Here is a 21,257-nt window from a genome sequence, read left to right on the forward strand (position 1 = left end):
CCATCAGTAATGCCTCCTGCTCATAGTGTTGCATAAGATATAGGTTAAACGACCTTTTCATAATAGGTTAAATGACCTTTTAGTAATGCCTCCTGCTCATAGATATAGTGTTGCATAAGATTGTTGAATTGTATGCCTTTGGGTCGATCAATCGCCGAATTTGATAAAAGATCTGTCATTATTGGCTTCTTTAAGGCTATAGCAAGTCAACTATTGCTCAAGGGAGTCTAGGATTATTTGAGCTTCCTTTAATGTAATATGTAATCCCTAGTTCACCAAAGAGGCAAATGCCTCTTATAAGAAATGATTCTGGGGCATGATTTAAGCAGTTGTAAGCTGAGGAGGAGTGCTTCTGCCATTTCCTTATTGTTGTTTGCCCCAGGGGAAAGCTTCTTAGAGGCAGCTTTAAGTAAATCATTAAAAAAATTATGAATAATACACCTCGCACCTGAGGGACCATGATTCTCTTGGGATGTGCCATCAAAATTTTGTTGTTTTCCCAAGGGGAAAGCTTCTTAGAGGCAGCTTTGAGTAAATCATTAAAAAAATTATGAATAATACACCTCGCACCTGAGGAACCATGATTCTCTTGGGATGTGCCATCAAAATTAAGCTTCCAAATTCCAGCTTAGGGGTGATCCATCTGATCTTGGATCCACCAATAGGATTAAAATTTGATGCAGGCAACCCATGCACAGGAACTTCTTGATCTAACATTAATATGAGAGTAAAAGATAGTTTTAATTCTTTGATCACTCATTAGCATTTTTTATCACAAATCTATCATTCAAATGAGAGCAAAAATTAGTTTAATTCCTTTTAACTACGCATTGCTCTTTGGAATCCCCTTTAAAAGCATCAGCTTTTTGAAATCTGTTTCAAATTTTACTAAATTACAGTTTTAGAAGTTCTCCATTATATATGGGCTTGTAAACAAAGCAACGAGTTATTCTGTGTTGGCTTGCCAAGTGTTATTAGGATAACAAATGAGTTTTTTATTTTTTTTGGTGTGTGCTTTCAGGAGATTGTTAGGAGTTATAGTGTTTGTTACATTAAGTCATGCACAAGCAATCCTAGTGTCACACAAGTCAAAACAATTTGAGAAAGCAAAGCAGTATGTAATTTAACACTTAGTTTGGAAGCAATTTTTGGTGGCAGAAGGAATTGAAGTAGTTTCCATCTTTAGCTTAAATTTTTACTTAAAATCAAACTGGCAAATGTCTATGTTCTGTCCACACTACCATGTGTGAAGCTGTAATTTTAAATATTGCCATCAATCATTACTTGTTTTATTGACCACGGAAGGGAATCTTGTTTGTCATGAGAAAAAAGCTAACTGTAATTGCAATCTTTTGAATACAGACAACTGGCATTTGGCAGCTAAGGTGGCATCTCATCGAAGTACATAAAATGGTGAAACGTGACTAGTGTTTATAAAAATTGAAAATTGTTAATTGAGCTGTCAAGTGGCGAAAATGCAGAGCCAGGCATGGCGTTGGACCATAGGCATCATAAACATCATAGCAGTTGCATTGATCTGGATAGCTGCTAGCTTTGTAGTGCAATCTGTTGTAGATGGGGGAGTGTCTCCTTTCCTCATTACATACATTTGCAACTCCCTTTTTGTCATTTATATTCCAATTGTTGAAATTGGCCATTGCTTGAGATCAACCGTATGGAAGTTCTGGTCCAACTGTGCTGAAGAGCAGAGACAAACCATTCAATTGAAGACAAGAGCTTCAGAACATGCAAGTCTTTTGCAAGATGGTGTTTTGAATGAGGGGGAGAATACTTGTTCCCCTGAATCTTGTTCAACCAAGAACACTGAACCAACTATAGGTGAATCTGAGGGTACCCCTAACTTAGAAGATGAGCTGGTTGAAACAGAGCGGTTAGTAAGATGTACATCTACATCCTCAAATGAAAGCATGAATATGGATCCTTCTAATCCAAATCATATTAACAATCAAAGACACTGGACTCGGACAGAGACAGCTAAAATTAGCTTGTTAATTTGTCCATTTTGGTTTTTGGCTCAGTTGACATTCAATTTGTCTCTCAAGTATACTACTGTTACAGTAAGTGTTATTTCAATTTTCAAGTACATGCTTTCTCTATACTTGCTAGATGAATGTGTTAGCTAGATGGAGTGATGTTTTTTGTTGTCTGTGAAGAGTGTCAATTAAATCAATGTAAGATATGCTTAAGAATATTAATAATTGGAGAGAATACTAAAAGTGTATTGTTCTCTCATTTGTTTTGACAGTCAAACACAATATTAAGTAGCACTTCCAGTCTTTTCACCTTCTTGGTGTCTTTGGTAATCTTGGATGAGAAATTCACATGGGTAAAGTTGTCAAGTGTGCTTCTGTGCATGGTGGGAACTGTAATTGTTGGCCTGGGTGATTCAGGAACAGGAGAAAGCGAAATTGCTAAATGGCCACTTCTGGGTGATTTTCTCTGTCTTGTCTCAGCTGTCTTTTATGCATTGTATACTACTTTGATCCGTAAGAAGATTCCAAATGAAGAGAAGGGAGAAGGACATGTTAGCACTGCACATTTTCTTGGATTCCTTGGTTTATTCAATGCTATCATATTTCTCCCCGCTGCACTAATTCTACATTTCACAAAGGTGGAGCCTTTTCACAGACTATCTTTAATGCAGTTTGGCCTAATTGTTGGAAAAGGTTAGTGGAATTTTCTTATCTCATATGTCATTGTTCTCCCATTGTCTCCAAACTATTGTTTGCTTAAACGAAAATAAGTTTGGTTCTATTGGGTATATGCGAAGCATTTTTAATTTTGTGTACATCTTTTCTGTATAGAATTTGTCAAGAAAGTAAAAAGTTCATAAATAAAATCTCACAAAAATTAAATTCTAATAAAAGTTGCATTTGTTAGCCTTCTGTTAACATAAATACATAATTAGGTTTTAATTAGTTTTAGTCCCCCTTTGGTAAGAATTTTGAGATAAGGTAGTGTAAAGACCCTTGTCAGGTTTTGACCCAACTTTTTGCACCAATGCAATTTTTAGTTGATTAGACAATTTCTCAGACAGTTTGCCATTCGTTTTTCAAGGTATTTGCTGATTGGAAGTGGTTTGCTCATAAAACCAAACAATTTGAATTTTTTTCATATCAAAATAATAATTCATTGCTTTCAAACACTATGATACAACAGTAATTAATAAAGAACACTGTTCAGAAATAACAGAAAAATATGTTTCTCTACCTTTTTATTGTTGATACAGTATGCTGATGCTATTATTAACTCAGATCTGCAAATAGATTGCAAAACAGAAAAATAGAGTACAAAGGTTATGATTCAGCCCACGATCCATCCTACACCTGCCATACTTCATGCCAACCCCTGAAATGATATAAGCCTAGCATTCTGAGGAAACGTAGGACCATCAGATCTACCCAAACTGTCCTGTGACTAGGAACACATGAAACAAGTGGTTTTTAATATTTCCTTTTAGTTTTTGCTGAAGTCACTTTATCAGATATATTAATATAAAATGTCTGTAATTATTGGACAGCTTTAATCAATTAATTGAGTTTATTCACTGAAGTCATAAAACAGCCTATGGGAATTAAACTAGTTTACATGGTTATTTTTGCTTCTCCACAAAAGGGGACATTACATTGACTTGTAAGCTATGTTACATGGAAATGTGTTTCCTGTTCCTAGGGGACTCGTTTTCGTCCTCACAGCATTTTGGGGACAGTGGGATGAAAAGGGGATGTCCCCTCACTGTCCTTGGTTTTAAAAAACAGCAGGAAACTGTAGGAAACGTCCTTTAATATTTGGGGAAGCTGATCAATCCCCAAAATGCCTAGGGGACGGCCAAAATGTCCTTGCTCTGTCCCCAAAACAAAAAACTGTCCCTAGAATATTTAAATGGTTTTTGACATTAAAAATTAAATAATAAAACTTTTTTTAATTTTGTTTGGCCAAATTGACAATGTGAAGGGCCCACAAGGTTCCAATTTGTGCCCATGATAATAAAATTTGTGATTAAATATTCGACAATAAAATTAGCGATTAGGCAAGAGCCTCCAATACAATGGTAAATTGTGAGCCTCTTATCTCGGAGATCTTCTGTTCGAGTCTATATGAGCTTAATAAATAATAAAAATAATTAATCACAACACAATATAATAATTAATCTTGGCTTTGGCTTCTGTGATTAAAATTTATAAAACGTATAAACTTTATATATTGAATCATAAATATAAAAATATATTAGTATTTTGATGTTGGACTCTCGAGACTTTTGGACATGCTTGAGACATTTTGATTTTGATATTTATATTGATAGACCATGGTTTTTGTCATGTTCCCACTTTAAGATAATATTTTAGTAATCATTAAATTAAATATATAATATTAGTAAAAATAAATTAATGGTAATTATCATTCAAATAAAAGACAATGTTTTTTTTTGGATCTGTAAATGGCCGAAGCCTAGGTTAATTATTGTTATTTATTGTAATTAATTATTTTTATGTGTTAAGCGAATTTGAACCCAAGACCTCCCACATGAGAGGCTCACAAGTTACCGCTGTGTTGTAGGCTCTTGCCTAAATAAAAGACAAATATAGCATTAATATGAAACATTATTATAATAATAAAATATAATTATTTAAGATATATATATATATATATATATATATATATATATATATATATATATATATATATATATATATATATATATATATATATATATATATATATATATATATAATTATGATACTATATGTTGAGCAATAAATTTAAATTGCTTATTTAAATATACTAATGTTCTTAATATATATTTCAAATATTTTTTATTAAACTAGACCAAATATAAATTTATTTTATCCAAGCACTTAATGGATAGTTGTGACCTTTCATCCACACACATATATTAGAGTAAAAAAGCTGAATAGTTGGAAAGGGGTGTGGGCAAAATATACCTAAATGGCAGAGGGTATTAGAAAGAACTCTCATCAAATCTAGGAATGGTTTTTAAAATTAATAATCATTGGGGAGTCAGATGGATCAGTAAGAAAACTATGGATTGTGAGACAGAGGGGAGTGAACAGGATGAGGGCTTTGATGAAGACATGGAGGATGAGATCATGGAGATTGAGGTTAAGAAGAGGAAAAAACTTGAGCATGGTAGCTCATTTGGGAAGAAAAGGAAGATTAAGGACATTGATTTGATTTGGATACAGATTCTAAAGAGGAGCTGGAAGAGGGGAATGTGAAAAGTGGTATTGTTGGTAAGGTCTCTATAAACAAGGGGAAGAATATGGACAGGGTTTCAAGCATCCCTTTTGATGATGAACCTCTGATTAAGAGGATGGAGCGAAAAGGAAAAAATGCACTTTGTCAAGGGAAGGTGGATGCAAAAGGGCTTAAGGAGATTGATTATGAAAGAGACAATGTTGGCGGGGATGAGGATGACCTTACTCATAACAAGGGCAATGATGACTAGGGGTTTTTGAAAGGGATCTTTGGCAATCCGGGGCTTATGAAGAAGGACATTAGTAGTTTGCAGCAACAGATGCAGGACATTATAAGAGGATTTGACCAACTTAGCAAAACTACTAGAGGGGAGAGAACTCTGGGACAACATATTGATAAGCTTTTGGAGGTGATTGGTAATGTTGAAGAGGTTAAGAATCTAATGAATTGTGTTCCACCCCTCGAAGCCAAAACAGAGCTCTGGATGAGCTGATTAAAGATTTTCAAAAAAGTTGGATGGTTTGGATAACAGAGTGGATAATATGGAGAAGATGTTTAAGAAACTGGCGAATCAGAATTGTTCTATTCTGAAGATTGTGGCAGACAATATTAACACTCTCCTGATTAAATTTGAACAAGGGAAAGGTCAAGGTTCCAAGGATGTGAAAGATGACTAAGGATCTAGCAAGTGCAATCTAGCAAGCGCACCAAGGCCAACTTGAAAAAGACAGAGGGTGTTGAAGCCAAAGAAATGGATGATTTGAAGGTCTCTGCAGAAAACATGAATATTCTTGTAGACCACGCAACGGATCTACTGAAGACCCTGTAGCTGGTTTTGTGCTGTCTGTTTGCTTTCTTTTAGCTGTCTTTTCCAGCTTGTTGTTTTTAGCTACTTGTTTTAGCTTGTTCTGCTCTTGGTGCTGATGCACAGTTCTTCTAGGTTTCTCAAATTTTATTCTCTTGCTACTTTGTAAAAGGTTTTGGGTCCTTTAAAACCTATTTTCACTTAATCAAAACAATCACTAGGGAGTATCAGAGTCCATTACTTCTTTTACTAGACTTAGCTAAAATGAGCATTATAATGGTTACAAAAAGAATGGGGATTGGGAACAACAATAGTTAGCGACAAGTTTAGGGATCGTATTGCATTGCATCTCTCGTAAACCCATCTTGTGGATATTGTGTAATGGCCCTTGCCAATAGGCCACTAATAACCATTAATACTGAACTATGTAATTTCGTCAAACACTTGTCATGCAAACTAAATACACTGCTGAAAGTAAAATGCTGAATAAAGGAAATTGTTGTGCAACAAATCTACTCAAATAACTGATGTAAAATAGTGCCAATATATTCATTCAATGATAACCAAATGCTTTTACATATGATATGCAATTTTCATCTCAAGGCATTACAACATGGCACATTACAAGCCCTTATTGGCTAAATACAACTGAGAATTTCTTGCAACTACAAACTGAAATGAAAGAACTTGGATTGAGCAAATGCTGGAGACTGAATGCTGAAGACGAAATGATGAACATGCAACTCCAAACTGCCCTCCAATTTGCTGACCGTACGACTTGCAAGTACATTCGTACATGTACGGATTGGTACAACTCCTAGCCAAAAAAATGTTGGGCTGAAAGGTGCCAAAAATGATATAGAAATAATCGCTAGGCTCCAAGGAAAATTCTCCCAGAAAACAAAAATCAAACTCCCGGCCAGTAGTGAGATATGAGCAAAAATGTATGTCCAGGCTGAAAATCGAACCCTATTGGAAATGCCCAAATAAGCCCAACTTGAAGTAGCTGAATACCACTTCCAAAGTGCAACCTTTCAAAGGATATTTCACCTCCTCAATTATGCAAATCCTTAGGAGACTCCTTTCCTAACGATCAAATGACAATCTGCAGACCAAGATGGCGCCACATATGCTCAAAGAGAAAAGTAGTGTAAACTCAAACTTGGGATGTCCAAATGAGAGGCCAAACACTCTATTTATGCACTTTTCTAAGAAGCCTCTAAGAACTTCTAGAAGTATCCATAAAATATTCTTATGAAATCGCTTTGTAATGCACTTTTATATAAAAAGTAACTTTATAAAATAAAAAGTGCGACTCAACTTAAAATTATAATATTTTGGCCCCGCATAACACATTAAATAAAAATATGATAAATCCCATCTCTCCAAGAGCAAACAAGACCATCCAATCCCCAAAATCATCAGGATGACTCTCTCACCAAAATCATCTGCCTACGAGAGTCCATGATAGGCAAATTCACAGAAAAATAACATGTCACTAAAAAGGGGACATGACAGTCCGCCCTTCCTGAAATTGCTTGCCCTCAAGCAATCTCAAAGTTGGATGTTGCAAAATATCTTCTCCCTACCATGTGGCATCCTCCTTTGGTAAATCTCTCCACTTCACCAAGTACTCTCTAATAGTCCTACGGAGCTGTCTCTCTCTGCTGTCAATGATGCACTCGGGAATAATAACCAATTTCCCTTCATCATCCAATGGAGGAAGAACTGCTGAAGGCACAACATGCTGACCCAACGCCTTCTTGAGCCGTGACACATGGAAAGCATTGTGCACCTTGCTGTTTGTTGGAAGCTCAAACTCATAAGCCATCTTGCCAACCCGCCTAATAATCCTGAAAGGGCCATAGTATTTAGGCTTAAGCTTCTCTGACCCCCTCTTCTTGAGGGTAGACTGTCGGTAAGGCTGCAATATGAGGTAAACCATGTCACCAACCTCAAAACTCCTCTCTGTCCTCTTCTAGTCTGCATACTGCTTATACTGATTCTGTGCTCTGGCAATATTATCTTTGAGAGCGTCAACAATGTCCTTGCTCTCCTGAAGCAAATCCCCAGCACGAGGAACTCTAACATCACTCATAAGCAAATCGACAAAGCTAGGTGCATTATAGCCATATAGTGCTCTGAAATCTGAATAGACATGTGATAGGTAGTATTATAACAATACTCACATAAATAAATCCATCTAACCCATGCTTTCTGCTGACCAGCCACGTAGTTCCTCAAATATCCTTCCACCCACTTATTTACTCTCTGTCTGCCCATCAGTCTATGGGTGGTAACTAGTGTTAGGCATAAGCTCAGTGCCACATAAACAAAACACCTCCTGCCAAAAATGACTCAAAAACTTGCTGTCTCTGTCACTCACTATGCTCCGGGGTATTCCATGTAGTCTAAAAATTTCCCTAAAAAAGACTTCAACCACCTGCACTACTGTGTAAGTAGTAGTGATGAGAAGGAAGTGTGCATACTTCGTCAACCTGTCTACCACCACATAGATGCAATCTCACCCTTGGGCCTTAAGCAAGTCCGTAATGAAATCCATGGATATACACTCCCACTTCCTGTTAGGAATGGGAAGTGACTGTAGGAGCCCTGCTGGAAAGGTGTGCTCTTGTTTGTTCTGCTGGAAAACAGGGCACTCTCTAACATACTGCAACACATCTGCCTTGAGTCCCTTCCATGTGAACCGCTCCCGTACCGGCCTGTACGTTTTGAAGTATCCAGGATGTCTAGCTGTAGGTGAATTATGAAGTGCTCTCATAACAATATGCTTCACTTTCGATCTTAGGACTAAGAATATCCTATTCTTGTAGATAATCAAATCATCCACAAGTGTATACCTGGTATCAACAACTGTCCCATCAACAATCTTGGATGCCCACGAATCTCTAGCATACTCAGCAATGATCAAGTGCCTCCAGTCCTCTGATATTTGAATCATGGCACTGAGATGTGGTCTTCGTGACAATGCATTTGCTACCACATTCTGAGTCCCTTTCACATAGGAGATGTCAAAATCATAAGCCTGTAGTTTACTAACCCTCTTTTGCTGCCTGTCATTGAGATCTCTCTGTCCAAGGAAATGTCTCAAACTATTGTGATCAGTTTTAATGCAAAACTTACCACCCACTAGATACTGCCTGAATTTAGCCAATGCATGCATAATAGCCAACATCTCCTTGTCATATATACTAAATGATCTCTCTGGCCCACGGAGCTTCCTGCTCTCAAATGCAATGGGGTGCTTGTCCTGCATCAGAACAACACCAATACCCTTTCCAGATGCATCACACTGAAGCTCAAATGGCTTCGAGAAGTCGGGCAATGTAACACAGGGCATGTAGTCATGATCTCCTTGAATCTTTCAAAGCAAGCTTGTGCCTTAGGTGTCCAAACAAAGGTTCCCTTCTTCAACAAATCCGTCATAGGAGCTGTATGACGTGAATACCCACTGACAAATCTGCGATAGAAACCACACAACCCAAGAAACCCTCTCAACTATGTTAGGTTCTCCGGAGGAGGCCAATCCACAATAGCACGAATCTTATTAGGATCCATCCTTACTCCCTCTGCACTAATGATGTGACCCAAATACAATAGCTCTATCATGCCGAACTCACATTTTGACTCCTTGGCGTACAAGGACTCCAACTGCAGGATCCCCAAAATTGTCTCCAAGTGCTCCATGTGCTCTTGCCAAGACCGACTGTAAATCAAAATATCATCAAAGAAGACTAATGCATATTTCCTCAACTGGTGATGGAAGACTTTGTTCATGGTGGATTGAAAAGTAGCTGGCACATTGGTTAGCCCAAATGGCATGACCACAAACTCAAAGTGCCCACAATGACATCTGAAGGCAGTCTTCTCAATATCCTGCTCTCTAACTCTGATTTGATGGTAGCCAGATCTCAAATCAATCTTCGTGAAGTAACATGCACCGTGAAGCTCATCAATCAACTCATCAATCGATGGAATGGAGTACATATTCTTGATTGTCCTTTTGTTCAGCACCTTGTAATCAATGTACATCATTAATGTACCATCCTTTTTCTTCACCATCACAACCGAAGAAGCAAAAGGAGACTTACTAGGCCTGATGTGACCCATCGCATGAAGCTTCTTGATGGTTTTCTCGATCTCATCCTTGAGCCTCTTAGGATGCCTGTATGGTGTAATCATCACGGGTTTAGCACCCTCCTACAACTCAATGATGTGCTCAATACCTCTGTCTGGTGGTCTGCTAGGTGGGATGTCATTGAAGACTCTATCATACTTCACTCTCAACCTCTGTATGTCTGGATGATACTCTGTCTTATGCTGTCCCTCCTGTGTAGGCATGAGAGTACACATGGCTGCCCACTCAATGTCGTCATGTCTGGCTAACCTCTCTAGCCATCTGAAGGAAATAGTCCCGATGTCTCCATTCTTGATGGCTCTCAAAATGTGTTGCTTCCCATCCACTTCAAACTTAATCTCCGCATCCTTCAATCGGAAGGTGACCTCTCCCAATGAGCGCAACCACTCCATCCCAAGAACTATATCTAGATCACCCATGTTGACAACATGGTAGTCCACCTTGAACAGGTGTAAGGGCAAATTTCTAACCATCCTGTTACACTTAAGAGTATAACCATAATCAACCTGTACTCGTAGTCCCTCAAACTCCTCAGTCATAATACCACGATGTTCAACAAAACGCGCATCAATGAAATTGTGCATAGCACTAGTATCAACCAAAGTAATAACTCCTTGCCTTGCTAGAACACCACGCAGTCTAAAAGATCCTTCCTGCTGAATGCTAGACAAGCGTGCCTCTTGGAAGTGCAACTCGGGCTCCTCCTTAGTCTCTAGAGCTTCTGCTTCTGCCTCGGGCTCTGCATAACTATGATCAACCTCATGTCTAGAATTATCAGAATATGAATCCTCGTAGTAAGCCCACATAACCCTGTTGGCCTTTCCCTTAGGCCTCATAGGACAATCATGATCTCTGTCGTAGGGACTCTTGCAGTAAAAGCATAGCTTCTTCCTGCGCAAGTCATTCAGTGTCTCCATATTCAAAGGTGCAGTAGATTTACCCTTGGTGTCACCTTTTTTGCCCTTTTTTTTATCAAACTTCTTATTGTCCTTGAATGAAGAAGTGCTCCTGGAGGTGAACCTGTTAGAAGCTCCATGCTCCGTGCTTTCCTCATAGCCTCCTGCAATGAAGGGGGATCAAATGCCTTGATCCACCCCTTTAGAGGTTCAGACAACCCCTCTGTGAATAGTATAACCAACCTCCTCTCGGACACATCTTGCACCATCACTGATAATCTCTAAAACTCACTGATGTAGACCTCCAAATTGTCTGTCTGTCTGGCTGTGCAAGATCACGGAAGAAGACCTCTGGGTCTTTCTTATCAAAGTGCTCTACCAATCTATCCACAAAATCCTTATAGGATGTCACTTGATTATGCTACAATGTAACCATACCATGTGACCACCAATCATGTGCTGTGCCCTCTAAATGTAAAGTGGCATACCTGATAGCATCCGTCTCTGACATAGGCCTCAATGCTAAGAATGTATCTAACTTTTGGATCCAAGCTTGTGCTGTCATCTGTCCACTGCCGTCGAAAGATGGTAAGGTGAGCTTGCTAGCAGCTCGTTGCAACTCACTGTCTTGACCTCCTCTGGGCCTCCAGTTCTGCTTGCAACTCCTTATGTGGTCTCTTCTCTGACTCAGGTAGCGATCAAAATTCAGCAACTCACGAACATGTGGAGGAAGTGCCTACCATTTTGCATCTGTAGCTCGAAGATCATATTAAAAGTCCTCTGGCATATAATCCTCTATTGCCTCCTAGGTTGCCTCTCTAAGGAATGTAGGACGTGTAGGTCTATATGCAGTCCATGACTTGTGCCTAGGAGCACCCTGTGAACCTGCTACACTCCTGTTATCCTGCTCTGGCGTTCCCCTACCCTGTTCTTGATTACGTCTGTCCTGTGGGTTCATGCACTCAACCATGGTGGTGAGTGCCTACAAAGCCTGAGCCATCCGTTCTTGTCATGTAACCATTGCTGTAAAAAATTCCCTAGTTTCCTGATCCCCATTCCTATTGTCTCTTGGTAGGCTATGCTCTTGTTTGTCACCCACGATGTCTGGCTGCCTGTCAAAATCTTGTTCCCTGACAAACAAAGTTTGCCTGCGAGTGTAAAATCTATGAGAGCCAACCCCAAGTGGTTGTATGTGATTGCTAAACCCTCAGGATGGTAGGATTTAGCTCTGATACCACTGTAATGGCCCATGCCAATAGGTCACTAATAACCACTAATACTGAACTGTGCAATTTCGTCAAACACTTGTCATGCAAACTAAATACATTGCTGAAAGTAAAATGCTGAATAAAGGAAATTGTTGTGCAACAAATCTACTCAAATAATTGATGTAAATTAGTGCCAATATATTCATTCAATGATAACTAAATGCTTTTACATATGATATGCGCTTTTCATCTCAAGGCATTACAACATGGCACATTACAAATAAACCCTTACTGGCTGAATACAACTGAGAATTTCTTGCAACTACAAACTGAAACGAAAGAACCTGGATTGAGCAAATGCTAGAGACTGAATGCTGAAGACAAAATGATGAAAATGCAACTCCAAATTACCCTCCAATTTGCTGACTGTTCGGCTTGCAGGTACAACTGTATATGTACGGACTGGTATGGCACCTGGCAAAAAATAAATGTTGGGCTGAAAGGTGCCGAAAATTATATAGAAATAATTGCTAGGCTCCAAGGAAAATTCTCCCAAAAAATAAAAATCAAACTCCCGGCCAATAGAGAGATATGAGCAAAAATGTATGTCCAGGCTGAAAATCGAACCCTGCTAGAAATGCCCAAATAAGCGCAACTTGAAGTAGTTGAATACCACTTACAAAGTGCAACCCTTCAAAGGATATTTCACCTCCTCGGTTATGCAAATCCTTAGGAGACTCCGTTCCTAACGATCAAATGACAATCTGCAGACCAAGATGGCGCCACAAATGCTCAAAGAGAAAAGTAGTGTAGACTCAAACTTGGGATGTCCAAATGAGAGGCCAAGCACTCTATTTATGCACTTTTCTAAAAAGCCTCTAAGAACTTCTAGAAGTATCCATAAAATATTCTTATGAAATCCCTTTGTAATGAACTTTTATATAAAAAGTAAAAAGAAAAGTAGTGTAAACTCAAACTTGGGATGTCCAAATAAGAGGCCAAGCACTCTATTTATGCACTTTTCTAAGAAGCCTCTTAAGAACTTCTAGAAGTATCCATAAAATATTCTTATGAAATCCCTTTGTAATGCACTTTTATATAAAAAGTAACTTTATAAAATAAAAAGTGCGACTCAACTCAAAATTATAATATTTTGGCCCCGCATAACACATTAAATAAAAATATGATAAACCCCATCTCTCCAAGAGCAAATAAGACCCCCAAAATCATTAGGATGACTCTCTCACCAAAATCATCTACCTACGAGAGTCCATGATAGGCAAGTTCACAGAAAAATAACATGTCACTAAAAAGGGGACATGACATATTGTCTTCAGGATGTATCTTTGACAACCTTGGGACAGTGACAGAAGTAATGACATTCAGGTTTGATTGAACACCATAGATAGAAGAAAGAAAATACCAAAGGAGCACATTGGCATCTATTCCAATACTCATGCTCACTAAAGGTCGGGTGATCAAGATCACCATTAACATGATCATAGGAGTTGGTCTCTCATCCCCCAAATGGGTGTAGAGTTCAGCACGAAGGGAGTGGGGCATAGTCTTGTAGACGACAAGAAAGATCGGAGCCAACATTAGGAGAAATAGAGAGCCACACGTGGAAGAATATCCACTACAACAATAGCAAAATAGTTAAAGCCACTCATCGCAGGAAATCTCGTACTCAGGGGAAGAGACAGTAGACACATACGATTCATCTGATATTAACCATTAGAAGACTTTTTGATATAAAGAGAATTCAAACATTAGAAGTTGATTTCAGAGGGTGCAGCCTCTAGCATGATACATAATAAACCAATAAGAGTAAGATCATTCAGTTCCTAAGGATACCAACTATCAAATTTCTGCAAAGCCTTCGGATATTGTATTTACTTGATAAGGAACTCACATTGTGATCAGTACTCATCCAAAACTTGGACAGAAGTTCGATCCTTATCATACCAATAATTATTCGACTTCTTATCATAATCGGATGGAAATATCAGCAGATAATTAAGAGTTAAAACCAAATATCATATATTAAGAATAAAGAATTCTTATATAACAAACACTAATGGGATTAGTATTGCTGATATATAAGACAGAGTAGAAAGAGAAATTGTAAATAATCTCCATTGCACAGTTCAATTGTAAAGACTAGATAGCTACTAATATAAGGAAATAAAGTATTGGTCCCAATATCCCAAACTATACCGAGGGACATTACAATGGTATCAGAGTATGATCCTGCCATCCTGCAGGGTAGAAAATATACAAACATCAAATTAGAGACAAATTTTTTATAAAAAAAAATGTCCATCATGGAGTCACGAGAAAGATGACATCATGATTCAGTTAAGGTCCAACAAATCCCCAAGGAAGACACATTTAATTGCGGCGATATCTATTCAGAGCGATACTAAAAGCATAAGGAACATATTGAGATCTAAGAATCATATGTGACGAGTTATTTATAAGAATTAAAAAAAGAGGGCATTCAAAATGAATGTCATGATTCTTAAAGGGAATCCAGAGACCCAAGGGATTTTTGTGGAGGGCATTTTTGAACACCGGTCATAGAGGACATTCTTAATGAATGTTGACCATAGAGGGCATTCTTAATGTCATCCACAGAGGGCATTCTTTACGAATTATTTATAAGAATTAAAAAAAGAGGGCATTCAAAATGGATGTCGTGATTCCTAAAGGGAATCCAAAGACCCAAGGGATTTTTGTGGAGGGCATTTTTGAACACCGGTCATAGAGGACATTCTTAACGAATGTTGACCATAGAGGGCATTCTTAATGTCGTCCACAGAGGGCATTCTTTACGAATTATTTATAAGAATTAAAAAAGAGGGCATTCAAAATGGATGTCGTGATTCCTAAAGGGAATTTAGAGACCCAAGGGATTTTTGTGAAGGGCATTTTTGAATGCCGGTCATAGAGGACATTCTTAACTAATGTTGACCATAGAGGACATTCTTAATGTCATCCACAGAGGGCATTCTTTATGAATGTCGTCCACAGAGGGCACCCTTGAATGTCGGCCATAGGGGACATCGTGTGAATGTTGGTCATAGAGGGCATTCTTGGTGTCGGCCATAGAGGGCATTATTGAATGTTGGCCATAGAGGATATTGTGTGAATGTCGGCCATAGAGGATATTCTTGAATGTCGGCCGTAGAGGGTGTTCTTAGTGAACATTGCCATGCTTGGTAGAGGGCGCTTGTAGTGAATGTCGCTATTATTGGTAGAGAGCGCTTGTAGTGAATGTCATTATTATTGGTAGAGGGTGTTCTTAGTGAGCACTGCCATTGTGGGTAGAGGGCATTCTTAGTGAAGTGGCACCATGCTTGGCAGAGGGCATTCTTATAGAATGTCACCCTTAATGGCAAAGATCATTTTGAAAATTCTATATTTGAGAAACTTCTTCATTAGAGGCAAGAAACACTTATCCAAGTGCTACAACAAATTAGATAAGTTTTTTTTTTAATTTTTATTTTTTTTCTGAATGGTTTTTTTTAAATCCAATAATATGATGAAATATTTTTAAGGTGATAATTTATTTTTCAGTTCTAAGCTTATGTTGACATTACCATTTCAGAGTTATTTGATTAGATATTGACATTGCACATCAGATTGGAAGGTTTGAATTGCTTGAGGACAAGCAATTTGAGGGGTGGACTGTTATGTCCCCACTTTAAGATAATATTTTAGTAATGATTAAATTAAATATATAATAATGGTAAAAATATAATTAATAGTAATAATCATTCAAATATAAGACAAATATATTATTAATATGAAACATTATTATAATAATAAAATATAATTATTTTATATATATATATATATTTATATTATTATGATAATATATATTGAGCAATAAATTTAAATGTCTTATTTAAATATAATAATATTCTTAATATATATTTCAATTTTTTTATATTAAACTAGACCAAATATAAATTTATTTTATCCAAGCAACTAAATGGATAGTTGTGACCTTTCATCCGCACACATATATTAGAGTTAAAAAAACTGAATAATTTGGAAGTGGTGTGGGCAGAATATATTATAGAAGTTGTTACCTAAATGGCAGAGGGTATCGGAAAGAACTCTAATCAAAGCTAGTAATGGTTTATAAAATTAACAGTCAACGGGGAGTATTAGAGTCCATTACTTCTTTTACTGGACTTAGTGAAAATGAGCACTATAATGGTTAGACAAAGAATTGGGATTGGGAACAACAATAGTCAGCGACAAGTTAAGGGATCGTACTGCATTGCATCTCCTGTAAACCCATCTTGTGGATATTGCCTTCAGGATATATCTCTGGCAGCCTTGGGACAAATAAGCACCAATACAAGGTGGGCAGTGACAGAAGTAATGACATTCAGGTCTGATCGAACACCATAGATAGAAGAAAGAAAATACCAAAGGAGCACACTGGCATCTATTTCAATACTCATGCTTACTAAAGGTGGGGTGATCAAGATCACCATTAACATGATCATAGGAGTTGGTCTCTCATCCCCCAAATGGGCATAGAATTCAGCACAAAGGGAGCGGGGCATAGTCTTGTAGACGACAGGAAAGATCGGAGCCAACATCAGGAGAAACAGAGAGCCACACGTGGAAGAATATTCACTACAACAATAGCAAAACAGTCAAAGCCACTCATCACAGGAAGTCTCGTATTCAGGGGAAGAGACAGTAGACACATATGGTTCATCTGATATTAACCATTGGAAGACTTTATGATATAAAGAGCATTCAAACATCAGAAGTTGATTTCAGAGGGTGCAGCCTCTAGCATGATACATAATAAACCAGAAAGAGTAAGATCATTCAGTTCCTAAGGATACCAACTATCAGATTTCTGCAAAGCCTCCCGATATTGTATTTGCTTGATAAGAAATTCACGCTGTGATTGGTACTCATCCAAAACTTGGACAGAAGTTCAATCCTTATCGTACCAATAATTATTCAACCTCTTATCAAAATCTGATGGAAATATCAGCAGATAATTAAGAGTTAAAACCAAATATCATATATTAAGAATAAAGAATTCTTATATAACAAATACTGATGGGATTATTATTTGCTTAATATATATAAGACAGAGTAGAAAGAGAAATTGTATATAATCTCCATTGCACAGTGCAATTGTAGAGACTAGACAACTACTTATATTAGGAAATAAAGTACTGGTCCCGATATCCCAAGCTATACCAAGGAGGGACATTACATTTTTGATGTTTGAGACTATTGTTATAATGCTGTTATACTGATTTATACTTCTGCTATTATCATTTATGTTGCTATACTATTGTTGTAACTCGTGAATTGGTGATTTATTTGCATATTGTCTTGTTAATAATCAATTATTGACATCTCTCTCTTTTTTCCATTCTATCTAAATATAATTCAAGTTTTTTTAAAAAACACACACATATGTATTGAAAATTTGTGCACTGCTGTCCCCTGCCGTCCCCTACTTTTGGCTCCTTAGAAAGCATCCCGAAAACACGTCCCCTTCCATACCCCGGTCTGTGTCCCCGAAATGCCATGGAACATAGGTTAGAAGATATACATGCTCTATATATTTGTCCAATGGAGTGGAGCTAGAGGGTGAAAATCCCGAAGTGATGGAATACATTTACTTTTCATTGCCTCTGGTAGCAGATCCCTAAAGGTGCTTGCATGCTAAGTGGGTTACTTTGCCTTGTAATTATTACAAATACAAATGAGAAAATATTTCATTTGTGTGATAACTAATCATGGACTTAAAATAGGTCAAATCCCACAAAATTACAAGTCTTAAGGTAATAGTTTAATACTTAGGGAACTCTCTAATCAAAATGCCATGGATTTGCAGATTGTAAACTTAAAAAGTAAATATCTATTTTACTTTGAGAGAACTAGTTTCTTAAGTGATAATGATAGACACCCTTAAGGATACTTACGACATTGTCACATTTCTAAGCTAATCAAAAGGCTTGAGAGAAAAACCTTCTAATTTTTTGAAGAATTATTTATGATTCTCCAAAAATCTGATATTGAACTTGTACTTCACTTTTTTAAAGAAAATTCTTGTTTATAGAAATGGATTTAATGACATCTATTGTTAAAACTATATTTGTGCTATATCTTAAGAAAATACATTAGAAGCCTGCTACAACCTTCAAGGCAAAAGGAATCAAATATGTGATGATAAAACTTTTTGATGATCAACTTCTTACCTAGCTAGTCATTGCATAGCCAATGTACAGAATCTAGGTAGCTATAAATTGAAGTAATGAACTTTTTGAACAGGCACACAAATACTTTTGTGATTGGACTTCATTAATTTCAATGTAGTTGTGAGCCTATGAAGACCTTTGAGATGTGTCCAGATCTCGACAATTGTCTTGCCGGATGGAATCTGTGAGAGCTGATCATTAGCTATGGATAATTTGTGAAGCATCACCGCCTCTCGATTATTCAGATCCCAAGTATCCTGATCAGTACCAGGAGTAGTTAGACGCTTCGTAACACCCAGAACAAGTTGATTGGTATCTTGATATTCAAAAATTGCGATAATCAGTTGCTTCCAAGTGCCATAATTTTGACCATTGAATTTTGATTTGTGCTCGAATCGAATGTTTGTCAGAGATGCCATGGCACATTTTTCAATGAAAAATATGAAAATCTGTGAAGGCACGTACTTCAAGGCAAAAAGAATGGAAGACCTAGAAAATTTGAAGGATGACCCAGAAGAGAGCTTGAAAAACCCAAAAAGAATATGTTGTCAATTTTTGGATCTGCTGGCTCAAAAATCAAGGCACCCAGAAAAAATAGACGACAACCCAGTTGAAATCTTGAAAAAACCCATTAAGAATATGTAAATTTTTTTCCGAGGTCAAAAATTAGGGTTTTGAAGAAAACCTTAGTCGGCAGCCATGAAAGCTTGGTTTGCAGGAAAATGGAGTTTTGGAGACCAAAAATTTTCGATCTGAGGTCATCTATGGCATGGGAGTGTACAAACGATACCAGAGATTGGTGTTTGGAGGCATGATCAGTGATCAATGTTATTGAGTTAGCAAGGCTCATTATAACAAATAGAAACAATAGACTGGAATGTAACAGAGTTGATGGCTTAGACATTAAATGTGTTATAAGAAAGAAATACATTGGAATTAAACCCAAGAGCTCAAATCATTACTGTTTTGAATTAACAAGGTGAATCAGGTTTTTATTTAGTGAAGTTCATTATAACAAATAGAACTGATAGGCTGAAACGTAGCAGGGATGGCACCTAGTCAAGAAATAGATTATAAGAAAGAAAATAAAACTGTGAAGTTGAATCCTTTATGATGAGTAGTTCAACCTTAATCTAACAAAGTGATGTCTTGTCTATCATCAGATAGGGTGTGCTAAATGACACTCAGAGAATTAGGGAGTTATCACATGATATGAGCAATGCAAATTTGCAGATGAAGCATGACAATGCATACATCACTAGGGTTCTCCTTTGCTTTGAAGATTATTTGTTAATTCATATTATGAGACCTACAGTATGATTGTGCTCCAAGATTGCTGCCTGCGATATTCAAATATTTCTGATTTTCTAAAAATGATTTCCAGAGACTTGTAAGTCAGGCATGAGACAAGGTTCATGATTGAACTGCAGTTGGATCTAGATCATCAACAAGTATACATAACTATTTTACTTTTTTGACTCTTTCAAATCAAGGGGGTTCCCTAAGATCCTACATGATAGTTAAAGAGAAACAAAGTAGTTCGGTTGTAGATGTAAGCCATTTATATATGATGACAAACTAAAGTTTGTCAATACCTACCCATCATTTTTGCTTGGTAAAATTTTGGACCAGGATCTCACATGCAAATAAATTACCCAGATCTAACGATGTCCTAATTTCTATCGAAACAATTATTATCAGTTAATTCTTTCTATAAATTTGTTCATTTACAACTTCCCCATAATCATTTGAAATTGGTAAAGTAATAATTACAGTTGGACAAAAATATTTCAAGTATGACCTGTTGCCGAATTTAGACTGGGGCCTAGTTGGTGACAGAGTTCAAGTCCAAAAAGATATGCAAATACTTAATCTAATTATCAGATATGAGTATGTTATTATCAAATGATTGGGATATTGTTATAAGATTCCGTCAGTCTTGCTGCATTTTCACTTCAAACAACTCTCAAAGATAAAGAAACCTTAAACGGCAATGAAATGCTAGTGATCTGCAAGTTGATCCAAAACATTCCTTATCTAATTCTGAAAAGGTTTTTGCATTCAGTGGCCAGGCATTTTTGCCTACAAGAAGTCCAGTCCTGACACCAAATAGTTATCAAGAATACTTACAGAATATCAAATGTGAACTCAGAAATGAGGACCGTCATTTCTAGAAATGATTTGCTAACCATGAAGAACTCACTATTATTTGATTGGTCTTGTATTTAGTTACCATCATAGAATTTTACATGCACAGACTCACACGGACTCCAAGATTAGGCATGCAATACTTGACACCAGAGATCACATGGGCATAAAAAAGATAGAGGCGCAAAAATTGGCAAAAGATCCAAGTCTTATGAAAAAGTTCCTTTTTATGGCAAATGATACAGTGCTCATCCAATAAATGATTGCCATTTGTCTCTTGCTTTACATTTCAAGTATGAGGGCTCGTTTACAAATACAGTGTGCATGAACTGCATTCACAAGATAAGCAATCTTTTCTTGTCCACTGATCACCAGTGATGATGATAGCAATACTGTTGATTGAGAGAGGATCTCCATAACACTAAAAATTCAGGGGGTGAACAAAGAATACCCAGTTCCTTACATTCTTCATTGATGAATACGGTGCCTAGAGATGTTGAAGGATCTTAGAATTCATCTTCCCTTGATCATGCAGATGGTGCGTTGCTGAAC

General features: G+C 37.2%; 1 protein-coding gene across 1 annotated transcript in view; it reads left to right on the plus strand.

The window, feature by feature from the left end:
- The window catches only part of LOC149542951 (putative vacuolar membrane protein YML018C), a 100,250-nt gene that overhangs the window by 11,932 nt on the left and 67,061 nt on the right, over positions 1 to 21,257 (plus strand). The window contains exons 2-3 of the mRNA XM_089797886.1: positions 1,363 to 2,078; positions 2,267 to 2,687. Of these exons, the coding sequence (XP_089654012.1) occupies positions 1,476 to 2,078; positions 2,267 to 2,687 (1,024 nt within the window). The 5' untranslated portion in view covers positions 1,363 to 1,475. The remainder of the gene's footprint in view (positions 1 to 1,362; positions 2,079 to 2,266; positions 2,688 to 21,257) is intronic.

The sequence above is a fragment of the Cupressus sempervirens genome, chromosome 8 (assembly GCF_028749045.1).
Source record: "Cupressus sempervirens isolate cs-2001-9-10 chromosome 8, ASM2874904v1, whole genome shotgun sequence".
Lineage (NCBI taxonomy): Eukaryota > Viridiplantae > Streptophyta > Pinopsida > Cupressales > Cupressaceae > Cupressus > Cupressus sempervirens.